The 27,344-nt window shown below is 38.1% G+C and overlaps 1 protein-coding gene across 1 annotated transcript in view; it reads left to right on the top strand.

Annotated features, from left to right (window-relative positions):
- Positions 1 to 27,344, top strand: part of CACUL1 (CDK2 associated cullin domain 1) — a 49,098-nt gene that overhangs the window by 16,037 nt on the left and 5,717 nt on the right. Inside the window, exons 4-7 of the mRNA XM_009982498.2 lie at positions 6,445 to 6,540; positions 12,605 to 12,707; positions 22,740 to 22,829; positions 26,974 to 27,112. Coding sequence (XP_009980800.2) covers positions 6,445 to 6,540; positions 12,605 to 12,707; positions 22,740 to 22,829; positions 26,974 to 27,112 — 428 coding nt within the window. The remainder of the gene's footprint in view (positions 1 to 6,444; positions 6,541 to 12,604; positions 12,708 to 22,739; positions 22,830 to 26,973; positions 27,113 to 27,344) is intronic.

The following is a 27,344-nucleotide window of genomic DNA, read 5'->3' on the forward strand; positions in this document are numbered from 1 at the left end:
GTCACTGTTGGTTGCCATCTGTTCTTACAAATATGTCAGCAAAATCTGTTATGGACAACCTGTTCTTCCTTCCTTGCCTTTTCCTTTCTTCTTTTCTGTCTCGTGTTTACCTTCCATGTGTCTCCTGTGATTATATGGAGTTTTGCCATCCGGTGGTGAGGAGCCTGTCGTCTCCTGCCCAGTTCTGTCTGAAACATTAATCTGATCGTTACCGATCTGCTAAATGCAGTAGGGCTGTCGGATGCCTTACTTCTGTAATCAGGAGAAATACTGAAAGTTACACAACTCTTTCTGAAAGACAAATAAGGAAGTTCAGAACCTAATCTGAAGCTTGGAGTAGAGGCATGAGCCTTAAGCATTCGTGTTTACCTTGAGAGCTTTGCATGTAATCAGGGTGATATAAAAATGTATCCAAGTAGTACTTTGAGGGACTGGTATAACTGAAATTCTGACTATGGGCAGTGTCATATGCTGGGTACCACCTCATAGCAGTTCTTGATACTTATACTTCAAGGTAGTTTTACCCCAGATTGTTTTGTAGATATGTTTTGCTTTGCTTCCAGGGTACTCTGATGATAACATTACCTTTATATAGTGCTACATTGTAATTGGAGCAGTTATGCCTGTCTGTAAAATAGAACTGTTGACGTCATCATGTATGGCTGTTTTTTGCGTAAACTTAGTAAATCAGATTGCTAATGAAGTTATGATTAAACTTTAGTAATGTTCTTATGGGAGGCCAGGTTATATACTCCATCCACATGAAGAAACCCATTTTTGTTACCCTGTTAGTGTGGGCATTGTCTGATTTGCTAGCTGAAGGAGAAATAGTGAGCCTTCTTCATGATTCATGTCTCATCTCTTGTAGCATAGCAATTAACACTCAAATCAGCTCTTGTTAACTTGAAATTAGTTGATTCCCTGAAATAATTTCTGTAGTTGCAGTAGTTTCTCAAATGCTTATGTAGAAAACAAGTCGACCTCCTCTATGTTCTGCCTATAGAAGAGATCAGAAATAGAGGTGAGAAATGGAAATTGAGAACTTGTATTTCGTAACTGTTTTGTTACAGTAATGATTTAACATGTTTAGTTTGTTAAAGTCTGTTTGGGTAAACTGTATTGTCTGTTAATACCGACAGTCCATTTTTTTAAAGAGGGGACTCAGAGTGGCCATTTATCTGCTCCACAACATTTAAAAGGAAAAAAAATCCCAAACATCCAGAGCCATAGGCATTTATCCATCAGTTTTGCTGGGGGAACATTGCTTAATTGTGTGTGAAACAAACCTTTAATGCTGTGAATCACACTGAATTGAGTCAGATCAAATGAATGAGCCAGTAGTAGAACTCAGACTGCAGAAACCAGAAGTGTTAGAAATGTATGCATCTTCATGTGTGGACATCAAAAAATGGCTTGTGACTTGAGGTGGAGGTCACCATGTTGCCAGAATTGCCATTAAAAATGACATTGTCACAAGCAAGCTATCCTGAGAAAAGTATCCTTGCCTGCAGCTTTTTGTAAAGGTGTGTATTCCTGCAGTCATCTTTAGTTCCTTGCTACACCACACTGGCTGCTGCAGCCCCTGATATAATTACAGAAAGATACAAGTAAGTAGAGCACAAATAAATATGTATTTATTAGATGGAAAAGGTTCTGAAGATTTCTTACTGTTAAACAGAGTTTTGATGGTCCTTAGTTAAAATGACTTTTTGTTTTACAAACATGTAGAATAAAAATGGAAGCATGACCTACACCTGCTACCCTGCTCAAAGATGATTATTTGGAAGTACGTCACAGTGTGGTACAGCTTTGACCAGTTTTGAGTGCAGACTTGAATAGGAAGACACAGTCAGTCTTTGAATGAATTGTACTTTGGCTGATGTCAGACTTGGACATCGTCTGGCATCAAGTCAGACTGAAAAATGTCCGCCTAAGCAGTTTCTTTCTTTCTATCTTTTTTTTTATAATAGCTATAGCTGAATAAATATAGATTTTGAAGTGCAAGTTCTTCTCTAATGATGACCATTTAATAGAAAAATCTTAACAACATCTATTTACTCATGCATTTGGTGCCATGCTTTTTAGTTTATGAAAAAGTTTTAATACCCTTGTCTAGTGAGGTAGACCTGCGCATCACATGAGTTCTCTGCAAGGCAAAGTAAACAAGTTACGTTTTCTTGAGAAGGAACAAAAACTGATTTAAAAATCTCAGACCACTTACCTGAATAGCAGGTTAATTTGCATAGTCGTAGCCATTCCCCCTTTGCACTTGGCAGGCGTGGGAGAGATGCTGCAGCCATGTGTGCTGGCATTTCGGCAGTGAGCATGTTCCCAGGAAGATGGAACTGCCTGTTCGACATAGGAGTGTGAGCTTTACTGAACATGCTGCTGATTGTGCCAGACAACTATTCATGAGCAGATTAACTTTGTGTTCCTCAAGCAAAGAACTGTTGTCACTGTTTCTTTCTTCTGAGCCGTTTCTGACTTGTCTTGAGCCAGCAGCGTGTCTTCTGGTTTCATTTGCATGTTCAAAGAATGAGATTGAAACTCGTTTTCAAACTGAAAAAACCCACATCTTTTTCATGTATACAGTTTCTTGCCCACAAGTTCATTGAAATGCCTGGGTATTACATTGCAAAGAAGGGAAGGGTAATTTAGTATACTGGGTCTCTAATTGCTTGTTTTGTTTGAAGATGTCTCTTACATGTCATCCTTTCTCAAATGTGTTTTCTTGTTACTTCTTATTTCTCTTGGTGCTGAAATGTCCACTGTGTTGTGTAAGGAGATTGTGATGTCCTTAACATCAGCTTTTAACAGCACCTGTAGTATTTCATTCTAAGAAGTAGTCAGCTCAAAACCAAGCTGAAGATGTTAAGCAAATGCATCAAAATTTGAGAAACCTGGCCAAAAGTTCTGTGGTCCCGTGGACAGATGCCCAATAGCTGCTGCTAGAAACCTGTTTTTAATGCTATGAGTGGTAGATGAGAGAAAATGTAGGAGAGGATTTAAACTGTCTCCCTGTATAGAGTGTCTTTAAAAAAAAGAAAAAAAAAAAACCTGAAACTGAATTGGCAGTTTGGGATTCGTGATGGAGAGTGAAGGAACGAAGGATCCTCTTCCTTCCTGGAAAACCTTAGGCTAGCAGTACATATTTCTTCCTTTAAATAACTTCTGTAATACATCCCTCAGGTAAGATAGGAGTGATTTTTTAAAGACTTCATATTTCCTGGGAGGGTTGTAAGAAGTAAATGTCATGCTTAATTCCACCTTTCCCCTGTAATTAAAACAGCCAAATATACGTGTTATCTTTTCTGGACTAAAACCAAGACTGAAAAATGTCAGTCTAAGCAATTGTTTTTGTGGTTTCTTTGTTGGTTGGTTGTTTTTTTTTTTTTTTTAATACTAGCTATAGCTGAATAAATATAGATTATTTTAAAAATGCAACTTCTTCCCTAATGATGACTATTTAATACAAAAATCTTAGCAACATCTATTTACTCATGCATTTGGTGCCATGCTTTTTAGTTTATAAAATTAATGTAGTTTATGTAAAGCTAATCCCATTCCAGTTATTGTCTTATTAATGTGAACGTAGAGATGCGGAGAAAGTTCCTGTGCTCAAACAAGTAACTGATTTTGGTCTAGCAGGTTTGAGCAGCCATACAGTAACACCCTAACAAGCAGAAGACAGATGGTTCTGTTTTCCCCACACAGGTTCTGATAATTCACAGATGAGCTGTGAAAATACTGTTACTGATTTCTCTTTGGCGTGGGTTTTTGTTAGTTTACAAGTCAAGCAGTAATTGAGGGGAGGGGGGTTTTGATTTTGGTTTGTGGGTTTTTTTTTTTTTTGGAAACAAGCAGAGTCAGGTAGTATGTGCTTTCCTGTTGGTTTCATAACCCTATCAGGAGAGTAAAACTCCGAGGTAACATCTCATGCTGATAAAGCAGTTGACACCGTGATTTTGCCTTCAAGAGGTTTAAGACCAAGACCTGATATTTACCTGACACTAGTGAGTGCTTCCCCTGAAACTGTCAAGACTTTTCTTGGCTTTTTGTCTTTATCTAGCAGTTGTTTTCCACTTGGTTGCAAGGTGGTGGTGGTCAACAGGTATCCTTCCATTAAAGGACTCTTGAGGTTGTTCTCAGGAGACATCTGAGTGTGCAGTTGTTGTTCCCTCTTAAAACATTTCTCTTAATGTGACATAGGCCTTGTGAGGTGAGCCAGCAGCATTTTCATCTTCACTGGAGGAAAAAGATACCAATCCTTAATATTCCCTGTAAAAAAGATGGCAGACTGGCTGTATACCACTGTGTAGAGTCTGTTCATGGGATTAAATCACATACTGTCTGGCAAACTCCTGTCTGTTTTATTTTTTTTTTAATGAAAAGTGGCAAATAAAATGGCAAACTGTGAGGGAGGGGAGAGCGATGGCCTGTGTCAGGCGATGGTCTCCTTTTGTCCGATGTTCTTTGGAATAGAATTTTCCTTTTTCTTCAATCTTAGAAGGTGTATACCGAGTCTTTACAAATCAAAGAGTATAACCATATTTAGAGTTGAGGTTAAAAAGGAGTGAAGCAGGAATACATACCGCTTGGAAAAGCAGATTTCATTGCATGTTATTTGCAACAAATTATATATATAACTATATACGAAAGGGAGTCCTTGGAGTTCATAGCCACTTTTGTACATTGTTGGCATTTTGAACTGAAATTTGTTTGGCCACCCCTGAGAACTGCATCTGTAATAAGAGTAAAAACTTAGGATCAAAATGAGAAATAACCATATATAGCCTTTGGCAACAGCATATGGAATAACACTCTCTATTCCTTTGCCAGTTTTGCTTTCCTTTCTGAAATGTCTGCTCTGTATTGGTGTTTGCTGTGAAAATTACCCATGTGTTCATTAAGCGCATTAAGGAGGGAGGCAAAAGGAGCTAGTCGAAAGGAAAAAAACTTTTAGAAATTTAGAATACTTAATAAAGCGAAAAGTGAACGTAAGTTTTAACTGTTCTCTGAGGGCCCCTGGTGAACGTCCATACAAAGGCTGGAAAATCTGCTTCGTAAAGATAAGAGCTTTCAGTTTCGATAGGTTGGTCGAGGTGCAGCTCGCCTTGAGCGTTTCTCATGCCACAGATGCTTTGGCTTTAGAAAAATTTTTAAGCTTGTTTTCTCACCAAGTCCCTGTCACTGCTTCGTTCTCCATTGTTTTCTGGCTTGGTGCTGTCGGAGAGGAGGATGGTGCAAGGGAAGAGAAGTTTTGCTTCGCATTAGCCTGCAGCAGTTTGTCCTTGGGTGTGTATAGATGTGTATATGTATAGGAACAGTAGAAACTCAGGCAGCTACCCTCCCCCCAGCCCTCTGAAAAGACCATAGTGGGGAAAGCAGGAGGAGTTTGGCCAGAGGCAGGGCGCTGTATGTGAGTGGGTTGGGATGGAGAGGGGGGATAGTGGAGGAACACGTTACCCCAGCTCCACTTTCATCCCTGGGTGTGTCAGTGTGCTTCTGGATGCTCTAGCCTGGCTCCCCTGCACCCCTTCAAATAAATATTTGTAGAAGAAACAGTGGTTAGTGCATCCCATTTTTCTGGTTCTCTTCTCAATTTAACTTGGCTCTCTGCAGAACAGATCTTTTTAAGCTTCCTTATTTCGTTCTGTGGGAAAGACGATATTGTACACAGAAAACAGCAGTGCTGTCACTGTGGGCTCTACAAGGCCTGTCATAAAGTTGACACATTCAGATTTTGTGTTCAATGCTTTATTCGGGCCTTCAGGGTAACGCTGAGCATTTGAAGCACTGCAGTAGGCTTTCATGGGCCAGATGTGGAGTGCAGGGTGCCAGATTTGGAGCTCTATATGAAGACATCGCTTTATAATCCCTCCAACTCAACACCCTGAATGCTTGCCTTGCCTTAGGTGACCCAGCAAAAACTTAAAAATGTTTTCAGTGAAGGCCAGTGCACCCTGGAGCTGGAGGATGTGCCGCTTGCCAGCTCTGATGCAAAGCAGCAGCGTAATGCCACCCCGCGGTCTGGGAGTCAAAGCTTGCAGGGGGATCGGAGCACACACCGCAGCACTCGTTGGAATTTGGTTATGGGTCCTAGGTGTGACAGGTAGTTCTTTCAAAGTGAAGGTCTCATCTTTAATAGTGTTTTTATTTGCATATGCTGAATGCTAGTTTGGTACAGGCATACCGTATTTCTTACTGAATGCACCTTTTGCTGGGCACTGACACATAGTCCTACTCAAAAACCTGTTACTGGAGAAAACTTTTTGCTGGAGGGAGTTATCGCAGAAACTCTGGAATGATGTGTGGCTTGCTTTGTGTGGACTTAGTGCATCAAATACTTTGTCGTTTTTTGAGTTTGCTGTGAAAGCATGGCCCATGCTGTTCCAGATCTTTCTCTTGTTCAAATTCCAACCTGACTTTTACGGTTTCTTGCAGGCCAGCCCTCCAGATCTCTATATTGAAAGATTTAACGTAGCTCTTGGACAGTATATGGGAGCATTGCAGAGCATTGTGCCTCTTTTCATATATATGGTAAGTTTTAGAAAATTCTTTTCAAATAAAGTATGTCCCTACACAAGATGCTGACTGAAAGTGAAAAGAATAAAATGCAGCTTTAATGATTTTTAATTTGTAGAACTTATGATTCATGCCTGATTTTGCTACAGTGCTGATCAAGTTGTGTGGGCAGAGGAAGGGGAAGCTGTGCTTTTAAATGTAGAGTTTTGCAGTTGGTTTCTGCCCTAGGTATTTCTTTCCTGGGAGCGGGGGGAACAGTTTTTATTTCAATTGGAAAAAAGCCTTCACAAATAGGTAGGTCGTTATTTATATATTTTTGAATAGAGAGAATTTTATTGGCTTGGTAGTTTGGGCAGGTTACAAAGATGATTGTTTTTTGTTTTTAAATTGCACAGATACAGACAAGATAAAAAGAAATGTCTCTTGGATATGTCCATGTCACTTGATAAAGCCATTTAGAGCGTTGACTGGATGAAGACAAACTGATGTTCATAGCACTGTCAGGCATACTTGCAGAGGTTCAGAAACCATTGGCTACAAATGTTCGTCGTGCTGATTTTGTGAAATCTTCTGTACCTCTGAGGAAGTTTATAACATGCATCATTTTTGTCAAAGTGCCAAGACTTTTATTGCTTTTTTTTGGTAATGAATAACTTAAGCTTGAAATTTGTCCTCCCAGAAACCGTCCTTGCATTGGCATCACTTAGAAATGAAGAAAGAAAGAAAAAAAAAAAAGAAAGTATTGATTGGGAAAGAAATGTGGTTGTTTTTTTTTTTTTTTAAAGGAAGATATATTTAAACTGATTTAGATTAAATAAATCTCAAACTCTTTGAAATTATGCTTATTGGTAGCTTCCCAGAGTTTGGGAAGCAGTATCTTTTAGAAGGATCTCCTATGTTTCAGAGAATCTGAAACCAGGTAACTTGCTACAGTCTTTTGGCGTAGTGTTACCACGCAGATTTGTTATTTTAAAAGAAGAATTTGCCTTTCTTGATCTGGGTGTCTTCTAATCTTCTCTTTTATCTAGTTAATACAGAATGAAATCTAGTTGCTACAGCTTCACTTGTAAACTAAAGAATGTGTTTCTGGTGATGATGTTTTATTTTTCTCCTGGTTCCTGTCGTGAAATATGGGGGAAAAACTAGGAAGAGATTTTTTCCCCCTATTGCATTCAGATATTTTTAAGTGCTAGCCATTTTTTCACCTATGTGTACTTAATTTGCTTATTGCAGGCAGGTGTTTAAGCAATCTCATAATTTAATATCCATTTACAAGTAGAGATAAGCTGTTCAGGTTAATATCCGTTAGATATATTAGATAATAGAGATAAGCTGTTCAGGTGTGTACTTTTATTGAATGCTTAGTTTTGTTACTGAGGTTCTTCCAGCACAGAGGTCAAAATTTTCCTTAACAATTAAGACTGCAGTAACTAGCATAAAAAAAAATGTTAACGATAGACATATAAACAGGCAGGTTTTATCATTATAAGCTTCGTCTCTATGACCAGACAAGGTGTAATTGCTGAATAGATTTTCATATCTTCCGTTGTACACAGTTGTGATGTGGTGTTTGTGTCTTCAAATGAGGAGTGTTCTGTGTCCCAGTGTTTTTTAGAGTTTGAATCTAATTGATGTCTGAACATAGTAAAAATGGTTAATGAGGAGTAAACAGACCTGTAAAATGAATAGTTAGATAGTCTGTATTTAAGAACAAGGAAGAGTGAAAATACTCTATCGTTTTAAAGGAGAAGCTTCTTTAAAGCACAACTAGTGATCTGTTCAGGCGATAGAACTCTGTTCCTGTGAACGCTTTCTCATTTCAGTGATTTGAATTCAAGTTAGGCCTGAGAGTTATCATAGAATCACAGAATGGTTTGGATTGGAAGGGACCTTTAAAGGTCACATAGTCCGACCCCCCTGCATTGAGCAGGGACATCTGCAACTAGATCAGGTTGCTCAGAGCCCCGTCCAACCTGGCCTTGAATGTTGCCAGGGATGGGGCATCTCCTACCTCTTTGAGCAGCCTGTGCCAGTGTTTCATCACCCTCATTGTAAAAAATTTTCCTCCTCATATCTAGACTGGATCTACCTTCTTTTAGTTTAAAACCATTACCCCTTGTCCTGTTGCAACAGACCCTGCTAAAAAGTCTGTCTCCATCTTTCTTATAAGCCCCCTTTAAGTAGGGCTAGTGACTTACGTGTTAGTTCCTTGTGCTGCCAAATGCAGTGCTGATTTGGCTCAGCCATCTAGCTGGTTTTGAAGGCCAATGTCAAATTAGGTCTCATACTTCTTCTCTGAAATAATTTATTAATCAGTCTTGTGCATGATGTGGAAAATATCTCTAGAGAAGTCAGGATGAAAAATGTTTGCCTCAGTTTTTTCTGTATGCATTTGGGAGTTCTTTTATGTGCAGCTGCTTGTGCAATTTTACGCTGTAGTGCCCATCAAGTTTTCTGTCATACAGCAGCAGCAGTTTCCTTTATTTAGACAAGAAAATACAATTGAAAAACAGCTGCAAGAGGTGAAAGCCTAATTATTCTACAGTATCACTTACAGCTTTGCGCTTACTTTAACAGATACTTTCAGTGTATTTTTAAGTGAAGAGGACTAAGTTGTTGAACTTTGCCGTTTTATCAGAGATGACAAGGCTGGCCTTTTTTGGTAGTTATGTGATTGCTTTAATCTAGAGTTTCCAAGGCTTTTGAGTTGCACTGATAATCTTTGTTTTGAGAGGATAATTATATTGCTGCTTAGGAAAACTTTTGATGTGTATTTAAATAATTACAAATCTGTGAAGCTGAGGAAAACCTAAAGGTTTTAGTACAACTGGAACTTGGTTTTGTCCCATGGCGGCCAAAAAAGGCATAGTATTTTGCCTTAGGCTTAGTCCTGTGTGCTTTGATATCAAGAGCACTTCTTCTTTTTCCTGATACTTAACGAAACCATATTCTTGTGTATGAATGGTGGGACTACTGGAAAAGTGTTTTCTTAACCTGCTTGTATATGGTGACTGAGGTGTGTTTCAAAGCTTATCTTGAGCGCTAATTGAAAGGGTTTGCTTTGCAATGGAGGGAGTTTTTCTTTTCCCTTCTTTTGCTAGAGGCACTATTGGTTTTCTTTTTCATGTGATGATGGATTTTTTTCATCTGCTGCTACAGTGGACTTTTCAAGAAAGCATGGAGATCCAAACCACTTTTGTCCCTCCAAAATTCTGTATGTTTAAGCTCCCTCAAATCTTCTGAGATGTAATTGCAGATAAAGCAAATTAAACTAGAAGTCAGCTTAGCACACAGTGCTTTATGGCTAAGAATAATACCTATTGAATAGCTGTTTGTTTTGTAAACCTAAATGAGCTTATTTTGTGTGCTTACAGATTGTACATATCACAGTATGCTGCACACATGAATGAATAAAAATCATGTTTCCACTTCAAGAAAAGTTAAAATCAGCATTTAGATTACGTACTTTTTTTCTAATAGATTCTCAGTTGTTAATTATACTTAAGAGATGTAGCTGAAAATCTGTTATCTTGTGACATTAAATGAACCTAAAATTTGTAAGCACTGTGGGTTTAGGAGAGTTAAGAATTTTTTCATTGCCTCTAAAATATTACTGTTCTTACTGGGTAGTATTGCACTTTATTGCTTATCAGCTAGGCATTTTGTCTGTGTCTGTATACACAACTATATGTGAGTATATATGTGTGAATGAGATAAGTACTCTTATATGCTGTTTTTTCTTTCAAGTATTTATTGCTCTCCTCTTAAAGTTAACACGATTCCGTATCTTAACGTTTGCCAGGTTGCTTTATGATATGGCGGTTTGTAGAAGAAATGCTGATGTCATATTTGACTTTCTCAGTTATTGATATCTACTTACATTTTACATGTCAGTTAGACCTTTAGGTGACTAGACACACTTTTCAAGAAATACTGGTACAGCCTAGATGATGACAGCTTATACAGAATATCTTACTGTTTTTCCACTAACAAGAATGGGGAAGGTGACAGCTCTTCTGCTACCTCCTTTCAGCACTGTGCATTGGGAATGAAGTACTTATTTTAGGTGATTTTTCATTGTCTATTTAAATCCATGCAAGTGTAACATCTTTTGGAAAGGTATTTCCAAGTAGGCAAATGTGAAGAGTGCTTTACACTTGCTCTACGCCTAAGTACTGTGTTGTAACTCTTCTCCTTGAAACTACTGGGGTTTTTGTTGCTTTTCTAGTTATGGTATAGGCTTTCCAACTCTTAAACAAAAGAAAGCATCACAGTTTGCATGTGTCGTTGCCAGCTGCTTTTGATGTAAGAAGGTCTGGAGGCTGGGAAAGGAACAAAGTGAATTATTTCCTTAGCCAGGTGCATCTCATCTGTCAGCTCATAAGAATCAGTAGTTTGACATTGTCAGGTTTGATTCAGGTGAGTAGCTCTGTGCTGAGGTGCTGTGGTCACTCCTGTGTGTTGCACCGGTGTGTACGTGGTAGTATGTGGTCAAGAAGCTCAAGGTGGAGATGGTTTAGGAAGTTAGGTCTTCCTTAGAAGATGTATGTCTTCAGTTACTGTGAATTTCTGTTGCAATGGCAATTCACCATTGACCAAAAATATTACAGATGAAGTTAGTCTGTTTCTTACAAGACAGGTTATTCTGTCTGCAGAGCCTTTCCCTCAATATCTGTTCAAAGAACAGGTCCAGGTGAGGGGGAAACAACTGAGTAATACCCCTTAATAAAAGCTCTACAGGTAGGGTAGCTTCAGGGAGGGAACTGGCAGTAAGAAGTTACTAAATTGTTTAAAAATCTTAAGATTATTGTCCATCACTGCAAAAAATCTAAACTTCAATAGGGGCATGTATTCACCCCTCAGATTGCCTTTGTTTTAACAGGCTCAGTGTTCATTAAAGGTAAATAAATGCAGCTGAATGCTTGCCTTGAAAATTCAAGTGGTTTCTGCTTGGACAGTTTTTTACAGTATGTGTGTAGTTTTGGTAATGGCCAAGAGAATGAGTTCCACAAAAAAAACAGAAGGATTGCTCCAGTAGTATTCTGCAGGTTTGTTCCAGTTACATTGAATGCTTTAGCGAATAGGCGAACAACTGATGTAAAGTGTGGAAAAACCTTTCTCCCTTAAGATATCCCTTCCTCTAGTAAATCTCTCAGATAAGTGTTCCAGTATCTTATTTTTGTTTAAGTTGATGTTTTATTGCCTTTTTAACTCTTTTGCACGAGTTGTCCGGATTAATTCAGTTGTTCTACTTCCACGTTATTGTTTTAACACTAGGAGATTTGTCTTGAAACAGATTTTTTTTTTTTTTTCCCAGCATTTAAAACCCACCTATGAATAAAATGCAGACAAGAAATCTTACCATTAATTGCAGGCTGGGAACTGAGAATTAACACCAAATGGTACATTAGGTATAGAGGCCCTCAAGGAACTCATGAATAGAATTTCCTTTGAGGATTGAAGAGATGAATTTGTTATTAATGCTAGGTGGGTCAAGATAATTGAATCCTAAAAATTTTAATGTAGTTCAGTTTTGTATAGACTTGTATATATCACTTATTTCCACAGCTGATTAATTCTGAGTAGCTGTCCTCTGAGAGTATTGATGAATCAGTGAAGTGGATAGCTGTACTGGTGATTTCTTATTGTAACATACCTATTTTAATGGCTTAATCACTTTTAGACATTGGTCAAAATGTTTTCTTTTGTTATAAACATGATGTCCAGCCCTAGTTTGGTGTTAGAACATTTATGAAGCTCTAAAATGGAGTGGTTGTTGTACAAACTCTGGATCAATAGGGAGATATGCCTGTAGATACAGAAAACAAAAAAATACATGCCTGCGTGTAAGTAGGTTTGTTACCAATAGTACCACATGCATTCTTAACTTCAAATACATGATTTTTTTCTTGTACAGGAATGTTCTATTTAGTATAAATACAGTCACCAAGGAAGCACTTTACAGGTCAAATGTTCTACAGCTTTTTTTTCTACAGCTGTTTTTATTCAGGGAAAAAGTAAGTTTACTTTATTTGCTATTATGAAAAACAAACTTGAAAACTTCTATCTTATTTTCCAGAATAAATTTTACATAGAAACCAAGCTTAACAGAGACTTAAAAGATGACCTTATAAAGCTGTTTACGGAACATGTTGCAGAAAAGCACATTTACAACCTAATGCGTAAGTAAACCTGTTGAATTTTTCTTATAATGGGAGTCTGGAAAACCGCAGTGCTTTGAGATATTGCAGAAATCCACAGCACATAGGGACAAAATGGCAAATGATTAGTGAACTGAAATACGAATTCCTTTTTAAGGCATCCACATGAAGATGGATTTAATTTTAAGTTTATGCATTTTTCAGGCAATGAAAACGTCAATGCGATTTTTTTAATGACAATGCTAAGGTAACACTGGTCAAATCTTTAGAACATAAGTAATGTCAGATGTATGTTGCTATGTAATTAGTTTTCTGTGGATGATAATAAGAAAATCAAATAGAAATTGCAGATGAGCTATTGCAAGGAAAAGACCTGTTGTGTGTTTGTGGGGAAAGTCTGAAATACTTCTCCCCAGCTCTGTGTTAGTTGCAGAAGTAAAATTAGAAGAAAATATTGAAAAATAAAAATGGGCTGTCACCAACGGTGTTGCTGTATATGGGATCTATTGTTGAATAGCAACTTTCTTGGATTTCGTTTCAGTCTTACTGTCAGTTTATTAAAACGAAGTGATTTACTTTTTCTCTTACTCCTAAGTAAGACAGTATATACTGATACATATAAACTCCTAACTGTGATCTGACTTGGTTAAATCTTGGGTAATAGGATCTTTAAATTGAGTTAAAGTATGCCTAAATAAAATTCTGAACTTGCAAAGGATTCCTGGGAAATAACTGAAGACACATAGCACATGATACTGTACTGTACAGGTGCTGAAAAAGTTCTAGTGTTGTGTTTTCTTCTGTTCTCAGATGTTTTTTCTAGCTTGCTGAAATTCAGAGCATAATAGATAAGAATATTACCTTCTTTTTTGGAAGCATAAGGGCTCTATGAAACCAGGATACAAGTCAGTGTGTGTCAATTACCTTACTTCCTGATGTCGTTGTCAGTGTGTGGTACTGTTTCCTGATATTTGATGTGGATTCGCTTCAACAGAAGAGTGTTTTTGTATTATGAGGAGGGGAAAAATAAGGTTTTGAGAAATGCTTAGGAAATTAAAGTCAATGAAATTGTGATCTATATAGAGAAGTGAAATTCTGGGGCTGTTTTTTAAGAGATACTACAGCTGGCATTTTAGTGAGAGGAAACATGCCTTCCCTCTATTATAAAAAACAAACAACAAAATTTAATCAGTTTGTGATCTAGACTCAGAAGACAAGAATAACGTCTGCTCTTACTCTTGAAATTTGTTGCCATGTTTTTCGTACAAAGGGGCTTTTGTTTGTGGTATCTTGTCATTCTGTCAGAGCCTGTCTCTATTTGAAGTTGTGTTCGAGAAGGACTGTAGGTACATTTCAGGTTCATTTGATTTAAGAAAAAGTTCCTGCTCTGCTTCAAATGATGAGGAAAAAAGTGTCAGAGAAGCAGTGCAGCACAGATCTCTTCCTTAGTGTTTAATCTTGTGCAAACTCTCACTATCGGCCCTAGTCCCTGTGCTGTGTGGTTGAAGGCAGGAAGATGCAAAACCATCTCCTGGTACGACGGTCTCTGTGGTGGGAGCACTTAGTTGCAGAAAATAAGAGTTGATTAAGGTGTGAATTCATTATTTACAGAAGAAATATTGCCTAAGTGAACTTAACTTGGATAAATTTTGCCTGCACGAACAATTTCGTTCCATTTTTTTTTTTTTGGCAGAGGAAATGGTTTTAAAAAAATGTTCTACTAACTAGAGCACTTCTGAGCAGTTAAAGTAAATACGTAAATTATATAATACACAGCTCCATGAACATAGTTGTGTTTGTGAAATACTTTTACACTCAAACATATTTATCCAGTCAATGCTTTTCAAATTAAAGTGGATACATTTGAACTAAGTGAATATAACCCGTTTATTTTCCTTACAGAGCCAAAGCTGGCTCTTGCCGATAAGACTGCTGTATGAAATGGCTTGGGAGAAGTTGCTGTGTGCAGAACTACTTAGCTGAATGTAACAAGCAAAGATACAGCATCTTATTTACAAGATGCTTGACAAATGAGGAGGGGGGGGAAAGATGCAGATAGTACCCCCTTGTCACTAGGGAAGGGGGTGGTGGAGAAGGTTGTCTTTGTTCCTGCTAGAGTCCTGCATGAGGTGACTTAAAGCAGTAAAATTCAGAAGTATGTGTTATCTCTCCTTATGCAGACAGTGTCTCTTCTAGTAGGTTAGACTCAGGTTTCCTGGACTTAATCTCAGTGCCCTGGAACATCCTGCCTGTTTGTTCTTGTGTCTAGAAGAATGGCAATTATTGCAAATTTTGACTGTCTTCAGTGGTGAAAATGAATAACAGCTCCTGAAACTCTCTACTTCTAGTACTTATAGTAGGTAAAATTCAATGGCAGAGGGTATTTGCAAGTAACTGCTACTCTTCTCTTTTTGGATATTGGCATCTCACTGCCTAAAAAAAATCTTGGTTTTGAATCTAACCAAAAAGAAAAGCTTGGATACAGCTGTGGTGAAGAGATCTTGCTGCTCCTTTTTCTTAGTTTTTATTTTTTTTTTCTGGAGGTATATTATAGTTCAATAGAAGGGCTGTTTATGTTGGAAAAGGTTTTCTTTTTATAAAAGTATCAGGAAAGCTATTTCCATGGTGTTGATGCTTTCTGAAAAGTTAGCTTGGAAGTTGGAGAAGGTTGCTAACAGCTTTCTGACAATGAAGATGTGCAGCTGTCCTTTTTTTTTGCCACAGGTACAAATTTAATACAAAATTACAAAGACTGAATCAAGTTAGAACTGTTAGAGTTTGATAAATGTAGCAGGGAGCATGTTTCGCGTGCAGATGTTTTCCTGTTTGTGCAGTGGATGAGCAGGAGAGGGTGTGTTGCTCTGTGGGCATCCAGACCCACATACTTAGCAGATGCGTTTTGCTGTGTTGACCTCCAGAAGCCCGTTGATCTCAGTGAAGCAAAGGACCCTCGTCTCTCTGGCTGTGAACTGCTATGACATAATGCTTCTCGTTAATAAATTCCACATCTAGCTTTGGTTTGTGAATACCCCAGGAGAAGAAGAGCAGTGCAAAAGGCTGAGAGAAGGACTGTGATTGATGCCAGGTTCATAGCCTGACTGTACAGCTATAACAGAGAACACGGGGGTTTATTTTGATGTGTTGAGTTTTTTATTCACTCCCCATCCCTCACCCTGCAGAGATAGACAAGAAAGAGATGGATTGAATTGACTTTTTCCCTGCTCTCGTTGGCATTTCTTTTTTCCCCTGTGCATTTCGACATCTGTCTCAAGTGATCTGCATAGGAGATGCAAGCTGTCATTGTCTTGACTCACAAACTGCAGAGAAAATTCCCTGGAAACGGAGGAAAACAGTCTTGTTATTTTTCAGCTTCTTACAGAAAGCCTTGCCGCCACCCTTTTTGTATGCTGCCCTTTTGGATTTACATTCAAGAAGTCGTTGTTCTTTGTGCTTCTCATTACCATGTCAAATCTAATGCTTACGTTTCATAAGGAAACAGTAGTTAGGTTCATAAATGAACTTGTTCTTGAGCGGCTGTGCTGAGGTGGGTCAAAAGTTAGTGTAGCCCAGTGTCCTGGTCTTGGCAAAAACACGTAAAGCATCATTATAGATTTGGTGCAGCAGAAATTTGATGACTGTGGTTTTATATCTTGAAAGGTATGTGAGAGCTGAAGGTTTCCTTGCATGGTTTAGGCTATGTCTACATTAATAAGTGGTGTCTTGTACAGGGAGCAGATCTACAGAGCGTGAAAGCCCTACGTGTTGGTGCTGAGGATCCAGTGTTCACCTTTACACGTGTTTTGGAGAGTTTTATTTCACGCTTGCTAATGTCTGGTCCTGTGGACAGAATGTTAGTAGTTTGAGCACATCTGGTTTAATCTTGCCCAAAAAGAATTAAATTAATATGCTCCAAGGCAGCTCTGTCCTATGAACCAAGGAGCAGTAAGTGGGGATGATCAGTGAATTTGCTTCAAAAGCACATTTCTGGTCTGAACTAAAGCGTTAATATAGAATCTGCCCTTAAGCGTTTGAAATCACTGTTCTTTTTTCTTTGAGACATAGAGTGACTACTGTGATGGCAGAAGCAATATGTTCTTAAAAAAATGTCCCGTTCAATTGCTGCAGCTCTTTCTTTCTGTGATATATTGGATGTTGCTCAGCCCCTAGACACTGCTTTGCTGACTTTTTTCCTTAACGTGTTCAAAATCAGTACGAGAAGAAAACCTGCACATCCTTACTCTGCCACCTTCCCAAGCTATGTTTCTTGCTTTTTAAGTTTAAGGATGATACGGAAAAATAAAATGGTAGGTTTTTTTAAAAAAAAAAAATAGAAGAAGAAGAAAAAGGCAGAATCACTTGCCTGTGGAGTGACTTGCTCCCTGTCCTTAGAGCCAGCCTACATGTCTGGATAGGTAAAATGAAATGAGAAGATTCCTTCCTGAGGGCCTTAAAAATGAAGCAAGGTAGCAGAGCACTAGGAGAAAATTGTGATGCATCCTAGACTAAAGTGGAGTGATTTCTGTTAGAATTCCTCTACAACAAAAAGCTGAGTTACTTTTTTCCCCATCTATAAAGCTGATGTGTTAATTATCAAGTTCTTAATTAAAAGTAATTTTTAAAGATTTTTGTGCATCTGTAAGATTTGTGAATCTGTTCAGTGTTTAATTTCTGTTTTATTCTACATAGGCAAATAGATTTAATCTATTAAAAAAGATGAAAATAAATTTAAATCGATTTAAAAAATTTAGTTCCATTACCTCCACTTCAGACTACATTCTAACCTTATTGTATTTTTTTCATGTTGATTAAGTTTCAGCACCTCAATGTAAGGCAGTTTTTAATTGAAAAATATAGTCTCAATGACTGTCATGTTTAATCTGGCTCCTCAGTAAAGAAATAGGAGTAATGTTCCCATTTCAATAAGCCTTCATGAAATTGTAAACATGAAAATATTACTTTATTTTCCAATTATAGAAGTCTAAAAGTCTATATTTCTACATTTATAGCTTTATTTTTCATATTTATTCTTGTTACAACACTGAATATTTTCCATGTGATTAAGACTTGGAATTTTTTATTTTGTATCACTTTAATGAGGTAATTAATGAAGCTTTTGGGCTATGTAATGAATATTTTAAAAGTAATCTGTGTCTTTATTAAATGCCTATGGCAAACGCTTAATAATAAATACAAATTTTAATGTGTTTTTTTCTGCTCTACATTTTAATTTGTTACAAACTGTTGAAGAATTTAAGTTGCTAAAGGTTTATTTTAGTTCTAGTTAAAGGAAAATAAAAATGCAGAATCATGAGGTGTTCGATGTGACTGCAAACGTGAGGGTTAAGCCAGAAGGAAGGTCAGTTTTCATCCAAAGGGCTTTTGAAGTTCTAGATTGATTGTTAACATGTACAAATTGTACCCGGGTTAAAGTAATGAAAAGGTAATATATAATCAAGATTCATCAGTCAATTTAATAATAAAATAAGCAGCAGGTTAGAAAACCCAACAATGCCAAAGAACAACAACAAAAAAAAATAACAAAAACCCAACCAGCCTCCCAGAAATCCTCAACCCAAACCAACAAAAACCTGCAGTCCCATCTTGGGCACCAGCTGTAGCTGTTCCCTTGTGCTATTTAATTCCTTTTGGGATGTGAGGTTCAATCAGGTGCTTTACATGGACTGGATTAGGGAGTAAAGTTGGGATACGGAAACCATGTTCAAGGTGAATCTGATGTTATCGCAGTGAAGTAGGAGGGTATGTGTGGTCAGATGGATCCGATATAATTTAGCTGAGAGAAAGGCAGTTTATTATGCTACGGATTTGACTCCATGTGATCTGATGGTATTCCTAAAGGGCAGAACTGCCAGGTGAGCCTGTGCTATTAAGGTTTGTTTGGGCTGTGCGGTGGTGCTTGCTCCATCGTTGCTGCTGTGCATCCCTGTGTAGCTCACATACAGTTGTGTAAGGACTCACGTTTTGTGGAAATACTGAAGTTGTTATTCTGCAAAATGATACAAATGTTGCATACATATTGGAAGTAAGTACTAAAGAGCATGGTTTGTACTATGGGATAAAGATCTCGGGAATACATTTGTTTTACTTTGCAGCTTCGTTAAGCAATCTGTTCTGCTTCTGTTGAAGACTGGAGAGCAGAAGCTGACTGTCTTAGTTGTGGAAGCTGTTGGAGTTGCTTCTAATGGGAATAAGCGTTATAATTTTAAGTGCATTGTTGAATAATTACAACTTTGAACACATCTGCCTAAGCTGTACTTATGTATGATTTGTTAAAATATCTTTCTTTGAAGTTCTGTTAGATTAGTGCAAAGGGAGGAAAAAAAATGTTGTGCACTAATATGTAGAAGTTTCACTGTTCTGCCAGAAAAATGACGTCTTTGCCAAGGGGCAAAATGAATCTATTTTGAAAGGAATGTTGAAGGATAGAAAAAGATTTTTTTTTTTAGAATACCTAGCTCTTAGTTTTTGCACGTGAATCTTGAGTTGTGAAGGAGTGAGTTTGAACTTTTTAAGACACCATCTGCTACTCCTGGAGTTACTGGGATCCCAGATCTTGCCCCAATTACCCCCCTGTAATTAGGAAGTAGCTTAAACCTTCATCGAGGGAGAAGCTTGTTCAGTGTTCCTGTGCAACGCTGGGGGAATTTGGTTACTGTAGAGTACCTGAAGTGCTGCAGTTTCATACCTCACTTACTTCAATATAGTTCATCCACCATTCCTGAAAAAAATCCTGAGGCGATTCTGAGTATTGTGTCCTACCTCCATTCAACAGTATTTCAAAGCACCTTCTATCTTACCGCAATTAAAGCATTTCATCATGGGAACCCACTTCTCCTCTTTGATTCTGCCGTGAGTTGTTTTCAAGACTATTTGCAGGTTAATTAGCTTCTTTGCATGTTGGTTACTTAGTCTGTAAAATGCAGTATTAGTTCATAAACCCCGTGGAGGTGGTCAGATAGTGTCATTACTGCTGCCATTCAGCTGAGTCTGAGTTTTGTTCTGCCTCACCTGCTCTGTCTTTGCAAATGCCGCAGGTGGAGCTTCTGGGAGTCAGGCCGAGCCTGCAACTTCTGTGTTGCAGAGTCTCATTAAGTATTCTAATAAAGCAAGAGCCAAAGCCTTGCTATTTGGAGATCTTTTGTAAGATTGTAAAATAACAACAAAGGTAACTTCAGCGTGTCTGGCACAGCTTTCTGATCCTTGAGTTGGAGTGACCCTCTCTTAAGAAGTAACATAGGATTGAACATTTAGGTAGGTTTCATTGCAAAACCGAAGGTGACTTTGTGTGCAAACAAGTTTTAAATCTTTTACCATTTACATCTTTGTCTGTAAACCCACATTGAGATTTTTCAGATCTACTTAAAGAGAGGAGTCTTGTTCAACCTTATGGAAATCATTCTGAAAATACATGTCCTACAACAGTGCTATTCACTCTTCAGGTATTGACATCTTGCTTTTGGAAAAGGTGTAGACTAGGTTAGTTTATACTTTAGGATTCAATGAGTAGTTTATCCTTTTAGCTTGCTTGATTGAGAAACAGGAAGTATATGCCATTACTTTGTTACATTGTTGTTGAATGTAATAACCATCATGCCTTGTATTTATTGACTATAAATTAGGAGTTGAGTGATTTAAATTTGCATTGTAGCATATGGTGTATGCAGGTGCAGAAACAAAGATAAGAAATGTTAATTTCTGAAGCTGCAATGAAGTGATGAAGGAGATATTTCTGTAGGATTGATCTCCAGGTGAATTCTTCCACTGATTTTATTCATGAAACCCCTTTCTAGTGCCAGGTAATGTGGTCAGTAACCTAGAACAGAAACAGATGGCTGCTCATTATACTTGTTTTATATTGCAGATCTGTTCACATTAACTCAAAAGATCACAATTGAAATGAGCTTCGTGGGTCAATATTACCTTAAAAAAGTGACAATATTGCATGTTTGTAATGGTGAACTGTACTCAAGATGTGGACTGTCCTCTTAAACTGTCACTGGTATAAATGATTCTGTTAGTCAGCACCTTGGACACGTTAAGGGACCACTTATGGGAGTGCTGGGGGGGGTTTCATGAGCTGTAAGGGAAGAAGAAAGGGTAGAGCACCTTTTACCTCCAGCATGTCTCCAGTACCACAAGCTGAGAGGCATAAGGTGGGCCATCAGTCTGGTGTACTCAGCACCTCTTGTCCTTGATCCATATATACCCTGAAATAAATTTTTTCTTTGTCTCTGCTATATATTTGTGTTCTATGTTATTTAAAAAAATAATAATTGAGAGATGACAGTACGTACGACTGTGTGCTCAGGGTATAGGCACTGTATTTCAGATTTCATTCGTAGATGGAGTAAGTGTGGCTTGCAATTTTCTGTTTACTCAGAGGTATCCAAGTAGTCAGATGCCTTCTAGTTAGTTATGTAGTTGTGGGCAGCTTCTGTTAATGCCTGTTTGTCCTCAAAGCAGCTCTGAATAGCTTCTTTCTCTCCCACAGTTATATAAGGTGGCTTCTGAAATATTTTTTAATGGCTTTTGCTAGTCATAACTTGGATATTACTGAGACTATGAATTTCAGTTTATCAGGAATAAATTCAGGAAGCTATGTTAATTTAATTTTCTTAACATATTTCAAAATATTCAAGTGACTTAACTCTGGACTTTGTGGTCTTTATGTCGGTATTAATTCCTAGGCTTATTTTGTTTTAAATAATTTCTTATACATATTTTAGGAATATAATTTGATGTTCACACATGAAGAACAAATTTACAGTTCTCTGGACGCTTTGCGAATCTATTGATGAAGCTTAGGATGAAGTAGCTACAGTCTAATTAAGTGTATATGTTTTTTGGATTGTGCATTACTGTCGTGTATTTTCTTTATAAAGCATTATACCCTTTTTAATTTTATCATTTGCAGCTGTCTTGGCTGCCAAGAGGCTGTTTGAAAAATCTTTGGGAAAGAGCCTGTAAATATGTAATTACAAAACAAATCACAAGCTCTCACCTGCTCAAGGCTTCAGCTGAAAGGAGCAAGCACTTTTTAAGATGGTTCTTTGTAAAATAAATTCATCTGTAACAGTTAAATATAACAACTTTGATTACTTGGACGTTAGAAAAATACTTTCTTTTTTAACCTCGCTATTACATGAGCTGCTTAAACAGTTTTAGAAAGAACATGCTACTGAAGATTTTATATTAGGTGGAATTGTTAGAGTCATTTCTCCTCTACATAGCGGGTACTGAAAGGTTTATATTGTTCGACTCCTTTTGTAGAGCAATAAAAACTGAGAGGTGGCAGTTGGTTTAAACCTTATTGATTTATTTTGTGTGTGTGTGTTTCTGTAATTCATATAGATATATATACACACACACACAAACCTCAAACAAATACAAGGCAGGATAAAGGCCTGGATTTCATAATGTAAGCAGTAAATGTGCTATTGCCAGGATTTTCTAAAAGAGGAAGATGCAATTATTGCATTGTTTACTACAGAAGATATCAAGAATGAAATAAAAAATGTTCACTTGTGTTTAAAAGAACAACTATTTGATTTTTATGTATTTATTTTTTTACACTACATGTACTTCGTTCATAGACTTTCAATCTGTCCTTGGTTTTCTGTACAAGAAGGTAAATAATATAAAGCAAGGATTTGTGGACCTCTAGGTGTTCAGCACACCCAGTATGAGAGTGCTTCTAAAAATAAGTTGTTTACTTCAGTTCTGCATCTGAATACTTAGAGCCATTGCTTGCTTGGTTTTTCTTCATAACTCCTGCTACCTGTCTGAAAACAGATGAAAAATAAGTTATTTCACATTTTCATCACGCATAATTTGAACAGAATACTTCTATTTAAAGGTGATGTTTTATTAATCGTGAGAATTAAGTTCTCGATCAGATACATGGCTGTTTCCTTTGTGAGGTCATCAGATAACAAAAAAAGCACAACTACTGTATTTCTTGGGTACAAAATTGTATGTGTAAGAGCCTATATTTCTGGATTAGAAAAAACGCTAATTATCTTAATTTTATTTCAGCTTTACTTTTGGAAGCTCAGTCAACACCTTTTCAAATAACTCCTTCAACCATGGCAAATATTGTGAAAGGCCTATATACACTACGACCAGGTAAAAAATAAAAATGTTTCTAGGATTCTCTTGTCCTGTGGTTGTGATGTGTCTTCCTAAATACATGTGTGGTCGCTATCTATCTAATGCACGTTTAACAAACAAATGTGCATTATGTTCTGTCCATCATCAAGCTTAGTTTAACTGTGCAAAGGCTGGTCTTGTTCTTGGCTCTTCATGTTGCCCATCTCTGTGACCTGCACAAGGTACCACTGAAATACTAAATTCATTTTAAAAAAACAGCCCAACTCTCTCCTCTGGAGACAAAGGGAAGACTGATTTCTTTTGCTCTGTGGAAATAAAGAAGGCTGTTTAATGAGTCAGTCATGGCAGAAGTTTAGAAGTATTGAAATGGTGAAAGTTATATTGTGAGTTGTGCTTCAAATGGCTAGATCTTTGACATGAGATGAATGACTCTTTCTTCTATGAAGCCATTATTTGGTTGGTGTTGTTTCATGGAAGAGCTTAATTTAACTCATGAGGACATCAGGACATCTTGTGCAACAACAATTATATTGAAAGGAAGATAGTGTTGCAGATTTTGATCAATTTTGTATCAAAATCTTTCATTCTTTAAGTTTTGGAGAACTGAGTAGAGCTCTAACCTGTGTTTGGAAATACTTTAGAAACAGGAAGTATTCAAAATATCCATAAATAAATGGCACCTACTTTGTTTCCTTTTACAATACTGATACTTTCTTTTAAGCTTGGTGTGACTGACAGAAGGATTGTGTCTGAACTCAGTCTGTTTTTACTTTGCAATCCCCATTTATAGAAATAAGGATGGGAAAGCTTTACAAAAAGCTTTAGTGCAACGTTTAGTGTGTATATAAGCCAGGAATGTGGTGGACCCTCTATTTATGAAGTGCATGGATAAAGCACTTTCAATGAGGATTATTTTTACAACAGTGAAATTAACATCCTACCATCATTTTTAAGGCAATACTAATTTCATTTTTATAAACTGTTCAGTACCAACAAAAGGAAGGGGGTATATATAAAAGTATAGTTCTTTTGAAAGCAGCTCAGTGTGATTTTCTTATACCACAGTTAATGTTGTAGGTGATGGACTCGTAATTTCCCAGTTTTCCATTTCAGATGATCCCTGTCTTGCTGTCTACTTCACAACGCAACAAATATTAGTTTGGGTGGTATCATGGGCATGATCAAATTTTTGAATAGTTGTCTTATATCTGTAAGATATTTAAGTATAAAAATTGTTTCTACAGTTTGCGATATCTGCTTTCCACAGCTAAGTAAGAAGACCCAAGTGATTGACTTCAAGCTATTGCTTAAACAGATACACGTTTGGCTGATGGCCATGGGCTTTCTCTTCTTTTACTTTCTCTTCAATTTGAAAGTACTTGACAACTGTTAGACTTCAAATGTCACCAGAAAAGACCGTCTTCTAATTCTAGCCCCAGCACTCAGTGGCTGCAGTAGAAAATGTTGAAGCCTGGGCAGGTGCTCAGGGTGCCAGTTGCCCCACTTGAATTTAATCTGAAATACTCTCTTCACCTTGCCTGTAATGATCTGGCAGTGGCACGAAATACCCTGCCACAGTATTTCATGTTTTGAATTCCCAGTCAGTTTATTAGCTTGGCTAAATTATTCGGTAGCAGTAGGTTTTTAGTAGGTGACATGTTCTACATGGTACCTTTTTACTGTATTTCATAAAATGAAAAGTACTGTTTCACATCTGTAGAGTTTTGGGGGGGTTCGATTTTTTTTTTTCTCTCTTTTTTTTTTTTTCTCTTTATCAAGCACTGCTGTGATCTGGGTGACCTGGGGAACTACAGACCTGTCAGTCTGACCTTGATACCAGAGAAGGTTATGGAGCAGATCACCTTGAATGCCATCACACGGCACGTAGAGGACAACCAGGTGGTCAGGCGCAGTCAGCATGGGCTTATGAAAGGCAGGTCCTGCTTGACTCTCCTGATCTCCTTCTGTGACAGGGTGACCTGCTTAGTTGATGAGGGAAGGACTGTGGATGTCTACCTGGACTTGAGTAAAGCCTTTGACTCCGTTTCCCACAGCATTGTTCTGGAGGAACTGGCTGCTCATGGCTTGGATGGTTGTACTCTTCACTGAGTAAAAAACTGGCTGGATGGCTGAACCCAAAGAGTGGTGGTAAATGGAGTTAAATCCAGTTGGTGCCTGATCACAAGTGGTGTTCCCCAGGACTCAGTACTGGGGCCAGTTCTGTTTAGTATCTTTATCAATGATCTGGATGAGGGAATCGAGTGCAGCCTCAGTAAGTTTGCAGACAACACCAAGGTCGGTGGGAGTGTTGATCTCCTTGAGGGTGGCAAGGCTCTGCAGAGGGATCTGGACAGGCTGGATTGATGGACCGAGACCAGTTATGTGAGATTCAACAAGGCTTGAGTGCTGGATCCTGCGCTTGGGTCACCACAACCCTATACAGCACTATGGGCTTGGGAAAGAGTGGCTGGAAAGCTGCTCAGTGGAAAAGAACCTGGGGGTGTTGGTTGACAGCCAGCTGAATATGAGCCAGCAGTGTGCCCAGGTGGCCAAGAAGGCCAATAGCATCTTGGCTTGTATCAGAAATAGTGTGGCCAGCAGGACCAGGGAAATGACTGTCCTTCTATACTCTGCACTAGAGAGATTACAGCTTGACTACTGTGTTCAGTTTTGGGCCCCTCCCTACAAGACAGACATTGAGGTGCTGGAGCGTGTCCAGAGAAGGGCAACGAAGCTGGTGAAGGGTCTGGAGCACAAGTCTCATGAGGAGTGGCTGGGGGAACTGGGGTTGTTTCGCCTGGAGAAAAGGAGGCTGAGGGGACATCTCACTCTCTACAACTGCCTGAAAGGAGGTTGTATCGAGGTGGGAGTCAGTCTGTTCTCCCAAGTAACAAGGGATAGGACAAGAGGAAATGGCCTCAAGTTGCACCAGAGGAGGTTTGGATTGGGTATTAGGACAACATCTCTTCACTGCAGGGATTGTCAAGCATCAGAACAGGCTGCCCAGGGAAGTGGTGGTGTCACCATCCCTGGAAGTATTTAAAAGACTTGTAGATGTGGTGCTTGGTTTATTGGTGGACTTGGCTGTGTTAGGTTTACGGTTGAACTCCACGATCTTAAAACTCTTTTCTAACCTAAATGATTCTGTGACGAGGGAGGTTAGTGCACTGGTTTTTGTTTAAACCACCTGTATGCCAGTAATGATTAGTGAGTGAGTTTGCTGATTAAAGACTGTTGAAGCTTGGCATCGACCTGGTAAACATATGTGGGAATGGGATAAATTCTCATTATGTGCCTCTGAATATATTTTAAAGCATCCTTTTTTTTTCCAAGTAATAAAGATGAAGTTTAGAATAACTTCTACAACCTCGTGAAAGTCTGGCTTCAGAAATACTTGAGTGTTTATTTTTCACAGGACTTCTTGCTAGAAACCCAGTTTTGATCCTTTGTGTTTCTTATAATCAGCCTTGAAGCAGCTTTAAGGTAAACTGTTTTGCTCCTGCAAGGCAATGCTCAGTTTAGCGAAATCAGATCACGTTTCTATCCTGAAGCTGAACTAATACTGGTTAATATTAAATAATGAACTTAAAACAAGTGTTCAGCTAAGCTTTGGAAGAGCAGCGAGAGAATTGCATTAATTCATTTGAACTGGGGGCTGGAGAGGCAGGGTTGTATGGTGATATTCCTGTGCTTTCTAGAAGGAAGGCTCAGGGAAGGGAGGTGTAGATTTTGTGAATATGCTTCCTGGAGTGAAGTGTTACAAACGATCTGTTTATCAAGGCGAGTTTGCTGAATGTCACTGCCTGTCCTTTAGAGTGTCCAGAGACTCAGCAGGCCCTGGGAGATGCAGCAAGAACTGAATTGCAATTTGATGATGAGGTTGATGACTGAAAAAAGTGGTAATTCCTTTATCTACACGGAAACATCAGTGGAAGCATCATCATGGAAACAGTCTGATTATTTGTCCTGCTTTAGGGCTTAGTTTCTGTGGGTTTTGGGGATGATTTTGGATTTTTTGGCTTTGTATTGTGTTGTGTTTTTTTTTTCCCAAGATCCTAAAATATATTTAAAATAAAGCAAAGTTATATTTGTCAAAGTGTAAAGTTTTCACGAAAGATCTCTTCCACGTGTTTAGTTGTTGCTCTCCCTCTTCTTACAGAATGGGTACAGATGGCACCAGCTTTATTTTCTAAATTCATCCCAAATATTCTGCCCCCTGCTGTGGAATCTGAGCTTCAGGAATATGCTGCTCAAGACCAGAAACTTCAAAGAGAGCTTATGCAGAATGGATTTACTAGGTAATAATTATCAGTCTTCAGTAGTAATTGTGCTGTACAGTGCTGCAATGGTAAAAATGAATGCACCTAAAAAATTGAAGACATAATTTAAGAGTTAATAAATAACTTTCACGTCTCAATATCTGAAATACGGCCTTATTTTCCACGTTTTGAGCAGGATACCAGCATGCAGACGGTACCAAAAAGCAAATGATTGGAAGTCTGGAAATATTTTCATGCAACAGATTGCTTA

This window comes from Tauraco erythrolophus, chromosome 9 (genome assembly GCF_009769465.1).
Source record: "Tauraco erythrolophus isolate bTauEry1 chromosome 9, bTauEry1.pri, whole genome shotgun sequence".
NCBI classification, from domain to species: Eukaryota; Metazoa; Chordata; class Aves; order Musophagiformes; family Musophagidae; genus Tauraco; species Tauraco erythrolophus.